Source organism: Ischnura elegans, chromosome 11 (genome assembly GCF_921293095.1).
Source record: "Ischnura elegans chromosome 11, ioIscEleg1.1, whole genome shotgun sequence".
NCBI lineage: Eukaryota > Metazoa > Arthropoda > Insecta > Odonata > Coenagrionidae > Ischnura > Ischnura elegans.
This window is the reverse complement of record NC_060256.1, coordinates 49,751,603-49,765,999: the sequence shown is the minus strand read 5'-3', so window position 1 is coordinate 49,765,999 and position 14,397 is coordinate 49,751,603. Positions and strand designations below refer to the sequence as shown.

Sequence of the window (14,397 nt, the reverse complement as noted above, 5' to 3'; positions counted from 1 at the left end):
GCAACCTGGTGCATGCATTCAGTGGCTTTAAGCTCAGCCATGAGAGCAAGATCTAAGGTGGAGAATCACATGAAAACTATGGTTGCCAGATCTACAAAACTTCGGAATAAAAAGACAATAATTTTAATTTAGTCTTTGAATGTTTATTTAGCAATTAATATTTTATTATTATTCATTAGATGGGAATTGCTTATGTTATTGAGCGTGTTTTTAAATATGTAGTTCAAGAAAATTTTTAATTTACATTCTTTCTTATGGTTGAAATTCTAAAACTATGTGCACTTTCATCAATTCTCTGTGAGACTCATGTTCTACCTGCATGTACATATACAATTGAAAGATTACCAGCTTACAGTGGTGGTTCCAGGATAGGGACAAGGGGGGGGGGGCTAAGTGGTAGTAATCTCCCAGCAGTAGTGGGGGTCCGAAGAAAATGTCTACTCTATATAGGGTAAATCGGATACCCAAGGGAGGGGCTATAGCCCTCTCAGTCCCCCCCCCCATAGATCCACCACTGCTGGCATACAGATAGTACACATGACAAAATATATTTGGTGAAAACTCACTCTATTTTTTAACGGTGTGGTGCAAGTTGTTGTCCAATGTGATACCGTGAAATGTTTACGTAAGAGATGCCATTGCCGGAAAACATTTCTAACTCAGTCTCTTTAATGGCAGGGTACAAAGTGAACGGGAAAATGCATAATTATGCCATACATTTGTATAATTCTAGTTATTTTTGCTACCAACAGTTTATTCTTTTAGATAAACTAGGACCACTTGAGGTACACTTACTCAAATGTCAATTAAGACTTCAATTGATCAAAGTAAAAGAGAGTAAATATATGAGGTTACTGCAATCCTTGTGTAGGCTTTCGTGGTGTGGTGAAGATTCAGTGGAGAGATTTACGGGACATGCATCACGAGTGTTCATCTTTATTGATAACAGTTTTTCCGGCATTGCATCTGGTTTCTTAACGTCGAAAAAGTGAATAAGCCTGACCTGAAAACAGGGGTAGTCTGGCCAGGTCAGTTGGTTGGCAATCGCAGCCCAGTGAGAAATGGGTGGTGGAATCCACGTGGAACCCACGTGGAATCCACGTTGAGTGGTGGATATTTGGTGGTGGTGGATATTGAGTGGTTGGACCCACGTGGAATCCACGTTGATTTCAAGTGGATTTGTGGTGATTATCATAAAATGTTAAACAGAATTTCTAATTTGTGGAACTTAACTCTCTGGTGACATTGCGTCATTTATCATCCTGAAACCACGCTAGTTATGTGAAAATGTATCGCACATTCTATTTTTATATAATTTGTGGAAAGGCAGCCATGAGAGCACATGAAAAATCGTAGACACATATATATAAGGTTTAGATATAGAGTGGTTGAGGTTTTAATGGTTTTAGGACAGCACCAACTGCTGTTTTAATTTTTCCACCAAATTTCCACGTGGGTTCCACGTTGATTCCACGACCAAAAACACGTGGTATCCACGTTAATTCTCCACGTGGGTTCCACGTGGATTCCACCACCGATTTCTCACTGGGAGAGGGCCCCATGCTTAGGGGGCCCCCAAAAGGCTTGCGTCTATCGTGAAGTGTATATGAAAGGTGTTATTAAAAAAGTCTCATATCACTTGAACAAAAGTTTTTTTTTCTATTATAAAATTCTATGTTTTCATTTGTTGTTTTAGTTACAATATACTTGGTGTAAAAAAATCACATAAAATATAAAATAAAGGAGTAAAAAGATAAAAGAACTTGATGCTTTTTTGAGAGGGTTATTCGAAAAGGTTATTTTAGAGATCTTTTAGATTTCAGTGCAGTTTGAATGAACAAATTCAATAAATAGATGATAGAGCCATAATACATTATTAAACTTAATTAGCTATGAAAGTATCTCTTTTAATTGCATTTTTATCACAAAATCGCTATTTTTTTATTATCTTTTATCTAGTTTTTAGGAGCCAGAGTAGTGTCAAAATCCATTTTCGGGAATGTAATTTCCTAAAATTTTCCGGCGTAGGACCCCCGAAATCCCCCTGTAAGGGGGATTTCGGGGGTTTACTATTCCCCATCATGGGCCCCAGCCCAATCACCCCAGACCGCCCCTGCCTGAAGAACCTGAAGAAGCTAGCTACAATGCCGGCGAAACTGTTGTTTGTGAAGATGGTCAAACACAGTACATATCCTGCGCAAATCTCTCCGCTGAATAAAGTTGCTGCACACCCTATTAAACACATGAATGGGATTTGGACTTTGGAAGAAAATTTCCCTCTATACTCAGCCACTCATTCATAAAATATAATATATACAAGAGTATCCAGCCACTTCCATAGTTTTTCAATCTCCAAAGATACAATGTTGAGCAGTACTCAGCAAAATGATGATGATAGGATGTGACCAGCCAGTGATATTCAACAACTTTTTCTCCCTTTCTCAGGTAGTGATATGAACACTGTCATATCTCTTCTAATAATAATAATATTTATTGGCCCAGAGGATATAATAAAGTATTTTATGATACAAAACATATGGTGTAATTATATCGGGCACGTCAGAAAGAAAACACTTTTATAAAAGAATACATTACAATAAAAGAATACACTCATCTAGTATCACAGCAAGTGAGAGGGCAACTTTTTATGAATTGGTAATGTCAATATTTTGGCTTATTTACTTGTTCAGGATGACCAAAGCATTGAGGGAAGAAATTGCTTACGAGAGAATGAGGAATTATACATATAAGAAAAAAAGCATCCATGCTAGATTTCATTTGCAAAACGTTAATTTCTTGATGTCACTGAGTCAAAATAAATTATACCTCTCATCATAAGAAAATCCTTACCTTTTCTGTGAAGTCATGCACTGTTTTGATATGCTTTGAAAACTCTTTCCCAAGAGCTGTTTGGTAGAATATTATGTCTGACGACAACCATGGAGATATGAATCGCAGCTGAAGAATTTTGTTTAACCTAAAATTCAAATTGAAGGTTACTTAGTGGTGCTTATAATGAAGCCCATTTACAGGCATATTTCAAAGAATCCCTTAATAAATTCAGGAATTATTACATTTAAAACTTAATGGAATTGTCAAGGAAGTCTACCCTTCTATCTACCCTTTTGTTTGAAAGATTTTTTTCTGCCATTGACCCTTAATGAAATGGATGGTAATGCTTCCTGTGCTTTTCTTACAAGATAACCATTTTGAGATGGAGATTGGGGAAGGAATTTCTTTCTTTGCTCTTTTAAATCTTAGAGTGCAGGAACATCTTTATATGTTATGCACGCTGACTGCAGCATTTACCTTAAATTTTTATTGCTACCTGGATATCTCGCACTTCGGCACCCTCACCGTAATGATCGCTAAGAGGCATAACTCTAATAGACCAGCCTTTGTGGCAGGGGGTGCCTCCAGCACAGGGGTGTCTTTTGCACTGGCTGGCAGCTAAAATCATTAACTCCAGCAGCCCAAGGGTTAAATCAATTTCACTAAAAATATACACTTAAAATTTTCACGATTAGGTAGATAAGTATAGGTACATATATGAAGCTTCTTATAGTTCTAATTATTTTTTGCTGTGTGAATTAACTTACAATACAATCAATGCTTGAGGATTTTTTGAGGGTCTCAGAATAATAAAACTGGTTTCAGGGTGGGCAGGTGTATGAGTAGAGTACTCTACGGAGTACCAGAGTACTTTACATACACAAAAGGTAAAAATGAAACTGACACAATAATCAAGAGTAGATAAACAAACAAATATGTAGTTGATTTACATGTCCTCACATTGCTTAGATGTAGAAAAGAATAATAGCTTTAATCAAAATGGTGTACCTTACCAGTGGTGCCAACTCCATGGGGCCTGAGGGGGACCGAGCCCCCACAAAAATTAGTTTTGCTTCAATGATTAAAGACAATTAAATTATTTCAATCTACTACAGCAATTTATTCTTTTAATGATAGTTTAGGATTTAATTAAACATAATTTCAGTCTTTTCAGAGCTACACATTCACTGCTCATTAATAGTCCATAAGCATTATTATTACTGTAGATTGAATTAGGTTTTCACTAAAATACCTTGATTGTTTATGTTTTGTTTCTTTTTTTAAAGCCAAAAAATGTGCCAGGCTTGTAGAGTTATCGAGAGTTGAGTTTTCAGGATTCAAATTTTGATCATATTGTCCATTCTAAAATGGTTAAAAAGAAGCTTTAAAATTCACTATTTAGCACTACAGTACCTTTCATTAGTAGTAATAAATTAATTACCTTGAGATTGCATGGATGTATTCAAGGTTGGCATTTCCTTCCAAGGCATTGATGTTGAAACCCATGGTGGTCTCACAAACAGCATCTAGTGCTGTAAGCTTTGTGAATTCCTCAATTTCTATTGCCTTAGACCAACTTGAGTCATGCGGTGTCAACTCTTCCAGCTTTGATGTCAGCTTGCTAGCCTCTCTGTACAGGGACTCAACGTAGCCCTCAAGAAGGGAACTGTGGAAGGCTGATGTTAGTAATTTGCGTCTTTCTTGCCATTTCTTACCTACAGCGAGAGCGTCACAATTACAACCCATCAAAACTTCTGTCGCTGCATTCAGAAAAATGCTTTAAGGGACACATCAGTGGTGTCACTGGTTAACAAAAGACATAATAGTCAAATAACACTTTTATAAATTTTGTTACCTCAAAATTTCTAATAAGTGTGTGTTTGTAACGACGAAACGCGTAGTGTCATAATAAAACTCATTGGGATATTGTTGTTTGTAACGACGAAACGCGAAGTTTCATAATAAAACTCAGTGGAAATATTTACATATGTATATTGGCCACCGTACAATTACACCGTACAGTCACAATTGGTTGGCTGCTAGTGAGTCATTTCCCATTCTACTTTTTTTGGCGCAACAATGAGCAACCAAAGCAAAAAAATATGTAATAAAATGCAAATACCTAATAACTTTTAATAAAAAAAACACACAGAGTAATATTTCACTTCTAAAAAAAGTTAAGTGAAGTGCGTTCCAGCACTGATAATTTTGCCATGACGTCACTGGGGCACATGGTATTCTTTGTCCATCAGTAGGAAAGCTGATAATAGTATTATAGTAAAACGAGCGTGCTGCACCCGCTCCCAGCGGGCTTGCCCTACTCTTTTCAATGCAGGTCCACAGAGGGATAGGCGTGTTTCTAATTTTAAAATGTAGAAAAAAAGGGCAGGGTCTTATGTACAAATTTAATTGGAATGTTCATGTACAAATTGAGGTCAGAGGACCTCTTTAAACACAACATTGGAAGTAATTACACTATCCTCTGTTAAACGCACATGATGACTCATACTTACGTATCAACAGGACAATGTGGAATCAGCTGCATTTTGATAAAAGTTATTTAAAGAGTGCGAGATATTGTTGCAAATGTACAAATGTATCAGTTTGTGGGCCGTTAACGTCAGGAATATTTACCGGTTTTGGTTTTTTTTTTTTTTAATTATTTAAAAACCAATTTTAGGAAACAATAGCAATATTTATGAAGTAAGATATGCCATTGCATGTTCTCTGATGATATTCTGTGCATTTTGGTACCTCATTTGTAGAGTTTGGTTGTGTATAAGTTGAGAAAAAGGTATCTTTACAGTAGAAATAATATAGAAGATTGAAGATAAGACTAGTACAGAGTCTATATTATGCAGCATTGTGCTTTAGCCTGCACAAACATAGGTGATGAGGAAAGAGGGCAGGAACAGAGAGGAGGTGTTCAAGATATGGGTTTGGTAGAGTGTGGAGATGATGAAATGGTGAGAGTAAGTGGAACAACAAAATGCTGGACATGGCAGGTGAGGTGGGGAAACTTCTAGAAGAGATACAGAGGAGACGGAGGGTCTGGATTAGAGCCCTGCATAACGGCCACCGCACAATTACACCGTACAGTCACAATTGGTTGGCTGTTAATGAGTCATTTCCCATTCTACTTTTTTTGGCGCAATAATGAGCAATTTAATTACTGGCAGAGTAATTACACTTTTCTACAAAAAAGTTTTTAAAATGCTCGGCTACAATTTAGGGTTTTTCTTAGAGATGGGTCGAATAGCAGATTTCTCGAATTCGAATATCGAATTCGAATATTAAATCATTGCTCGAATATTCGAATACCTCGAATTTCGAATACCTCGAATACTAAATGATGAATGCTGGAATGTTTGACTCGGTTGCCTATGCAGCAGGTACCACAAGATTTTGGGGAGTAATTTTGATTTCCTTCAAAGGATTCGAACAGGAATTTAGCTGATTAATGAATATTTTAATTTTATGGAAACAATTGGGCATATAATTAATTCAACTAACATCGCTTTACCCCCACTCCTGCTGCCAAGTGCTAGCTGACAACCCTGTCGATTTCTGTAACAATAAAGTCTGTTCATTGTCTGTCAGTTGGCTGTTCGTTCCCTGTTCCCTGACCAAGAGAGAACAGGCAGGCGACTGTTCGTAGAATGTAAATTGGAACGCCTTGTCTGTTCCTTGTCTGTGAGAAAAGGGTTACTTGTCTGTTCCCTCCCTGTTAAGAAAGCGGCATTCTCTGTTCCTTACCTGTTGGACCACAGACAATGAACAGGCAGGGGACTGTGCGCTGTCAGTTCATTGCCTGTTTTCTTAGGTTGTTTGTTCCCTGTTCCTTGACCAAGAGAGAACAGGCAGGCGACTGTTCGTAGAATGTAAATTGGAACGCCTTGTCTGTTCCTTGTCTGTGACAATGTGGGAAGATGGTTATTTGTCTGTTCTCTCCCTATGCGCATACTTTGTTCCTTAACTGTTCGCTGTTGCTAAGTTGGACATAATAGACAAGAGATAATATATGTTAAAATAGAATTAAAAGTTGAAATTCATTTGAATGATTGTAAGAAAAACTTTTATTGTGCTTTTCCACATATTCCATTAGTTATAAAAATCTTGAATAGTTGCAGAAAAGCAAGCTTTGTCATCATTAACAGAACAACCACTACATCAACAAATATTTCACACGCCTTCATCAAAGAAATATGTACTTCCTTAAATTAATACAACTCGGATTCTGCACTATGTCAATATAATACGTGTGATTTTAAAAGAGAAACACGCATTTAAAGAATATTTATGAACACGATGATTTCACTTCTCACAAACAAACCTACAAGAAAGACAGTCCTCTGACAATGTTTGTTGGTTCTTATTGGCGACGTAACGCACATACGCATAATACAAATACAATACAAATCTCAGTACTTGCTCAAAAACTTAAGAGACACAATAAATTATTAAATAAACACACTCAAGAACAAATATCACTTCACGACTTTCACTATCACTGAATGGATGCACGAATTACTTAATTCGTCACTGCGGGCATTTAGCACAGGTTAAATAATAATCAAATAAATAACTGTTTTCTCCGCAACCAACAACTTCACCACAACACAGTCGACCATGTGCTCGTAAACTGTCCGGATAACGGTATCGGTTATTGGCGTCATTGTTTGCGTTTGCTATCTTCTATAGGTAGGTAGCAGCACCACGCTATCTTTCCGTCCTTGTTCAGAACCTGTTCACTAGCTGTTCACTGTTTTCTGTTCGTACCCTGTACCGTGAAACGGACTATGAACCGGCCCTTGCCTGTGTTGTATCCAGGGTGGTAGCCCTGTCCCAAGGATAAGACATGTGAGGACGGGGCACGCCCGGCAGTTGTTGGCGGGACTACGCCATGCGTTGTATCGTGCATAGCCCAGAATTAAAAGTTTATTTCCTAATGGACTCTTGTGTTTTCCTGCAATAGAACAATTTGGCGACGAGGATGGGATATTTGGAGTCCGATACTGTCGTGGGTTATGTGTCGTGTGGTTGAGGCTTTACGTGAGTTTCGGGAAAAAAAAAACTGATCGGTCGACCGCGCCTGTGGTACGTGCCATTCTGTATCTTCACGGACCTATTGCCTAAATATGAGTATAGGAGTTTTTGATCAAAGTGTTGAGAGCATCTCGACCTACCTTCTGCGCCTAAACAGCTATATGAGGACATTACGTCCTCCTGTTGAGGATCTCGGCAAGAAGGATTTCTTAATTGGTCACATAGGAGGGGCAGCATTGGAGAAGCTAGCTGTGAATCTTCACCCTCTCACACCGGACCAGCTGACTTACGAACAATTAGTGGAGGAGCTTAAGACCATATTTACACCGGTGCGCTTCTTTCGTGCTGAGAGGCTGATCTTTCAACGTCGTGTTCGTGAACCCAATGAAAGTTTTTCGGAGTATGCCCTGGCGTTAAAGAAGTTGGCTGCCACCTGTGATTTTGGGAACAGTATGGAAGATAGATTAATTGACCAATTTCTGTATGGTCTTAATAGTGAAGAAATAACCACTAAATTGGCTGGCGAAAATGTTCCTTTTAAGAGATTCGTGGCCAAAGCGTGCTATATGGAAGGATCTGCGGAATACGCCAAAAGCACTGGGGATAGTCCTGCCTCAGTTTCGGTAATTAATAAGAGATCTCAACCTCACTGTAAGCCATTATCACCAAAGAACATTGTGAAATGTTTTAATTGTGGAGGGCCTCACTATGCTAACTCATGTGACAAGCCTTTGAAGTGTACCCATTGTGGCAAGGACGGGCATTCAGTGAAATTCTGCCGTCAAAAGAGTAAAGATAAGTTCAAAATGAAAAAGATGGTAAAATCCGTGCTAGAACAGACACCAGAGGAATCTAGTGACGAAGACTGCCACAGGCATGTGGGGTTGTTGCAGTTGCATCAAGTGCAGGGAACCCAACGAAATCGGCGCACGTTGACTGTTCAGATTAATGGTGCACCTGTAACTATGCAAATAGATTCGGCCGCAGATGCATCCTGTGTAGGAGAAGATATTTATAAGAAACATTTAAGCCACTTGAAGTTGACGCCCACCTCTATGTTATACAATTGTTCCAGTGCCCCCTTATCATTACTCGGCGAATGTCAGGTTAATGTTATGTTTGAAGGAATTGAATATGTGTTACCTCTGGTTGTGCACAAAGGGAAGTTTCATTGCTTGATGGGTCTTCCGTGGCTAGAAGTGCTTCCTATAAATTGGTACAGTCTTTTCCCAAAGAAAGCTGTAAATGTGGTTGCCAATGGTAAAACTGTGTTAGAGGATCTTAAGAAAGAGTTCCCTTCTGTATTCTCTGGAAAGCCTGGGCTAATCAAGGGTTATGTCGCCCAGATTGTATTGAAACCAGATTCTGTACCAGTTTTTGTATCTCATAGACAAGTGCCTATTCCATTGCGAGACAAGGTAAGAAAAGAGTTGGAAAAAATGGTTGAACAAGGGATTTTGGAGCCCACGACCAACACACAGTGGGGTACTCCAATTGTAGTGGTCCCGAAATCCAATGGCGAGGTGAGAATCTGTGGGGATTACAGTTGTTCAGTAAACCGTTGTCTGAGTATGGATCATTACCCACTACCACGGATAGACGATTTGTCTTTACTAAAAGGTGAGTGTTTCTGTAAAATTGATCTTTCTCAGGCATATCTACAGTTAGCCGTTGGTAAAGAATCACAATCTATATTAACTTTGAGCACCCATGTAGGTTGTTTTAAAGTAAAGAGAATGCTGTATGGGATAGCTTCTGCGCCCGCTATTTTCCAGCAAACCGTTGAAAAAATCTTACAGGGTATTCCTAACTTATTTGTGTATCTTGATGATATTCTTATTTATGCTGAAAATTGGTGTGACTGTTCCTCTGTTTTAAAACAGGTATTAGGGCGATTGGCCCAACATAACATTGTCATTAACGTACCTAAGTGTGAATTTTTTGTTAACAGAGTCATATTTTTAGGTCATGTGCTAGATTCTCATGGGTTACATGTTGAAGAATCTAAGGTTAAGGCTATTGTGAATATGGGTGCGCCTTCAAATGTGTCTGAGTTGAGTAGTTTCCTAGGAGCTGTCAAATTCTATTATAAATTCCTCCCAGATGCATCTACTTTTATGGAACCCTTAAATAAACTATTGAAGAAAGATTTCCCTTGGTCTTGGGGTAAAGAACAAAAGGAAGCCTTTGCAAAATGTAAGACAGCCCTTAGTAGTAGCCAGGTACTTATTCCTTATTCCCTTAAGTTACCTATTAGACTAACTTGTGATGCCTCTCAAGTTGGGGCTGGGGCAGTTCTATCTCACATTCTCCCTTCAGGGGAAGAGCGCCCAGTGGGCTTTGCCTCAAAAACTTTTACCTCCACCGAACGCAATTATGCTCAAGTGGAGAGAGAGGCTGCAGCAGTAATTTTTGGTGTCACCCATTTTAACAAATTTCTTTGGGGGAGAGAATTTGAACTGGTTACTGACCACAGTTCTCTCACAATAATTTTTGGGTCAAAGACTGGTGTCAAGCCCCTCGCTGCTGCACGTCTTCAGCGTTGGGCAGTATTACTGCATGGCTACAGATTTAAGATTGTGTATAAAAAAGGGATAAATATCCCTCATGCTGATGTTTTAAGCAGACTTCCATTGGCAGATGATACACCAGTGGAGTCTCCTGAAAATGTAATATGTTTAGTTAAGACATTAGGTGTACCTTTGAATGCCCAGTCGATTGTGCTAGCCACAGAAAAAGATCCTGATTTATTAAAAGTACGGATGTACATCCAGCATGGCTGGCCCTCTAAATGTGATGATCTGCGGTTACAACCTTACTTTAAGAGACAGTTAGAACTCTCTATTAATAACCAGTGTGTCACCTATGGTTCGAAAGTTTGTATCCCAAAAGCTCTACAACGTGATGTCTTAAATTTGTTGCATGATCAACACCCAGGAATGAGTAAAATGAAAGCACTTGCTCGTGGTTATGTCTATTGGCCCACTCTTGACCAGGACATTGAAATTATGGTAGCTTCTTGTGAGCCATGTCAACAGGTCCAAAACTCACTTCCTCAAATACCATTTTCTCCTTGGGCATGGCCAAAATCTAAGTGGGAGAGAGTTCATGCCGACTTTTGTTATGTAGAAAATAAGACATTGCTTATTGTGGTAGATGCTTATTCTAAGTGGCCGATTGTTGCAATTATGAAGGAAACAAGTTCTTCTGCAGTAATTGAAAAACTTGAGTCCATGACAGCTGCATATGGGTTGTTTAAAGTGTTTGTCTCCGATAATGGCCCACCTTTTCAGTCCCAAGAAATTAGTGAGTTTCTTACTAGTATGGGTGCCAAACATCTGTTTTCTCCCCCATACTTACCAAGAGCAAATGGTCAGGCAGAGAAAACTGTGCAGCATGTAAAACAGGCTCTAAAGAAATCGGTGCTTGATAAATCATGTGAAGTATTGTCCTTGCAGCGTAGGATTAACAAATTCCTAATGGCTTATCGTACGACGCCACACACTGTAACTAAGATAGAACCTGCAGAGTTATTCCTGGGGAGGAAGCTTAGAACAAAGTTGTCCCTATTAAATCCAATGAGCATTGTGGAAGACCGGGTGACTTCCTGTAATGAGAAGGTGGCCTCCAAACATAGCACTAAATTACCGGAATTGAAAGAGGGTGATACGGTGTGGACACAGGGTGTTAAACACAATGTAAAACAATGGAAACCTGCGACAATAGTAAAGCAAGTGAGTGCCAAGTCCTTTGATGTCTTGTGTGATGGGAAACTAAAAAAAAATGTCTCCCTTCAATTCCTTCGTCCAAGAATTGTGTCCTGTGAAGATAAGAGAAATGAGTTTACCCCACCTGCTAATGTCAATACCGAGGAGGTTGCTAAAATCCCACTTCCCCAAAATGATATTTCCGAGTCAGACAGTCCAGGATCTGCTACCCATGAGAATACTCATGAACCCTTGCCTAGAAGCCCTGTATTGGCTAAGCCTTGTTCTACTCCCTTGAGTCGCCCATCACGAAAAAGGCAGCCACCAAAATATTTGAATGATTTTCTTATGTAATGTATCTTATGTTTCATGTATTTAATTTTCATGTTTGTAAAGGGTTATTTTAGTGGAGGGGAGTTGTTGTATCCAGGGTGGTAGCCCTGTCCCAAGGATAAGACATGTGAGGACGGGGCACGCCCGGCAGTTGTTGGCGGGACTACGCCATGCGTTGTATCGTGCATAGCCCAGAATTAAAAGTTTATTTCCTAATGGACTCTTGTGTTTTCCTGCAATAGAACAGCCTGTTGACTGTCCGTTCACTGTTGTCTGTTCGTTCACTGTTGTCTGTTCGTTCCCAGTCCGCTGAAACCACAGAGTACATACCTACTCTTTGGCTGAAACATACGGCCCCTGCCTGTAATTGGCGAAGTAAAGTATTTAACGTGCGTAAGCCGAGCAGATAGCTAATATAATTTGCGTGCTCACTTCAATAACCGTCATCCGTGGTTGATGGTAATCGTGATAATGAATTCAACCGTATATAATTACTGTTTAAGTAGATGATATTTTCTTTGGATTCAATCAAACTTCCTTGTACTCAATTAAATTTGGATTAATCCAAATTGTTGTCCAAATTCCGAAACTTAAAACAATTGTTCGTACGTTGTTCATAATCTGTTCTCAAAATCTCCAAAAGGTTCCAAACTGACAGCGAACAGGCATCATTTTTACGTAAATCGATAGGGTGTTTAGTGTTTGTTCACTGTAGTCTGTTCATTCCCTGTTCGGTGAAACATACTACCAACCGGCCCCTGCCTGTTAAAAGCTTGTTCACTATTGTTCCCGAAATGCTTGTTGCCTGCCTGTTAAGGAACAAGCTGCAAACAGAGTACAAACTGTTGGTAGGCTGTTCGTAAGTTGTTCCTACTTGTGAGTGACCCGAGATTGTTCGTTGGCTGTTTATACTCTGTTCACTAATCTCCAACAGGCTATCAACAGACTTCAAACGGACAGCGAACAGGCATTGTTGTTTCAGAAATCGACAGGGAATCTGAGGTCTTTTTGCAAAATACAGGTGCTACTCCACCGGATTTTCATCAATTATTTTCAGTCCATCTTTGGAAGTTCTCACGAGATAAGCAGATGAATTTGAATTGCTAGTGGGGAAAAACCCAATATCCTGAGAAAATATCCCTTCGACAGTGACAATAGAGATTAATAGCATAACTCATAAATTGTAACTTGATATATGTTTTCGAAAAAAATACCGCATCAACTTCCAAGAAGCTCAGTTGCGAGGATATTGAGTTTCGCCAGAATGCTAAGTCTCCGTCGTATTTTGACATTTATTTCTTTGCGTAAAATGCTTAAATAAACTCAGAAATACGTCGTGTTTGGTCTTATTCTTTTTGAAATTACGCGCACATTACTAATATTTCAATTCAATAAAGGTGTAACATCAATTGACGAAAGTCATTCTTAGACACCTTTTGTGCTAATAGATGACTCATGCAGCGGTTGAACTCCACAGAAATGGGGAACTTCGAAGCTGGTAGGAAAAAAAAGGTCAGTGGGGGAGAAAAGGGAGGGCCCGAAACACGTTTCTATTGTTCTCGTGTAACTTGGTATTTTTTCGAAGCTAAGGTCTTCGTAATATGATCCCTGCGCGAGCTGTGACCTTTTTTTTATTTCGAAGAAGAGGAAAGCCTCGGAGGGGGGGGGGCTAGTGCTGAATGGAGAGGGATACCGGATCTTGGGAAATGCGCTAATATAAGTATCCCACGGTACTCACACAGCAGTTGACCTCCAGAAATGGGGAACTTCGAAGCAGGTAGCCAGAAAAAGGTCAGTGGGCGAGAAAAGGGGGGAGGGCGTGAAACACGTTTTTATTGTTCTCGTAACTCGATATTTTTTTCGAAGCAGGGGTCTTCGTAATGCGATCCCTGCGCGAGCTGGGACCTTTTGTTTGATTTCGGAGAAGAGGAAAGCGTCGGAGTGGGTGAGGCGAGTGCTGAATGGAGGGGGATAGCGGATCGTGGGAAATGCCCTAAGGATGCTATCCCACGGCACTGAGGTTCTCCTGGTGGGGGGAATCGGGGATTTTCGGATTTTTTCACCCGACCATTTTCGACTCCCCTCGTCGAACTCTTTTCACTGCTAAAATCCACGAATTTGGTGTAATTCGTCAACTTGCGTAAAACGGCGCTGCGAGCACTAAACGACTACAGTTCTCTACATTTTTCCGAGTCAACTACCAACGACGTGCGTGCGACAGTGTATGACGCGAAATTCAAAGTATTCGAGGTATTCGAGGCGGTAATTTTCGCATAACTATTCGAAACCTCGAATATCGAATACTTTCTAGTATTCGAGGTATTCGAGTATTCGCGGATACTATTCGCACATCTCTAGTTTTTCTGGCTAATTTTGGGTTGCTGAATCCGACAACCCTTAGCAAAAAAAACCGGTTAAAAACTGTTAAAAAAAATTGTTGAAAATTTCAATAGTGAATTGGGACCACTGTTGAATCCCA

General features: G+C 39.6%; 1 protein-coding gene across 1 annotated transcript in view; it reads right to left on the bottom strand.

Moving 5' to 3' along the window:
- The window catches only part of LOC124168186 (cytochrome P450 4c3-like), a 58,395-nt gene that overhangs the window by 17,789 nt on the left and 26,209 nt on the right, over window positions 1-14,397 (bottom strand). Inside the window, exons 4-5 of the mRNA XM_046546317.1 lie at window positions 4,274-4,547; window positions 2,851-2,977 (exon numbers count right to left, since the gene is read on the bottom strand). Of these exons, the coding sequence (XP_046402273.1) occupies window positions 2,851-2,977; window positions 4,274-4,547 (401 nt within the window). The remainder of the gene's footprint in view (window positions 1-2,850; window positions 2,978-4,273; window positions 4,548-14,397) is intronic.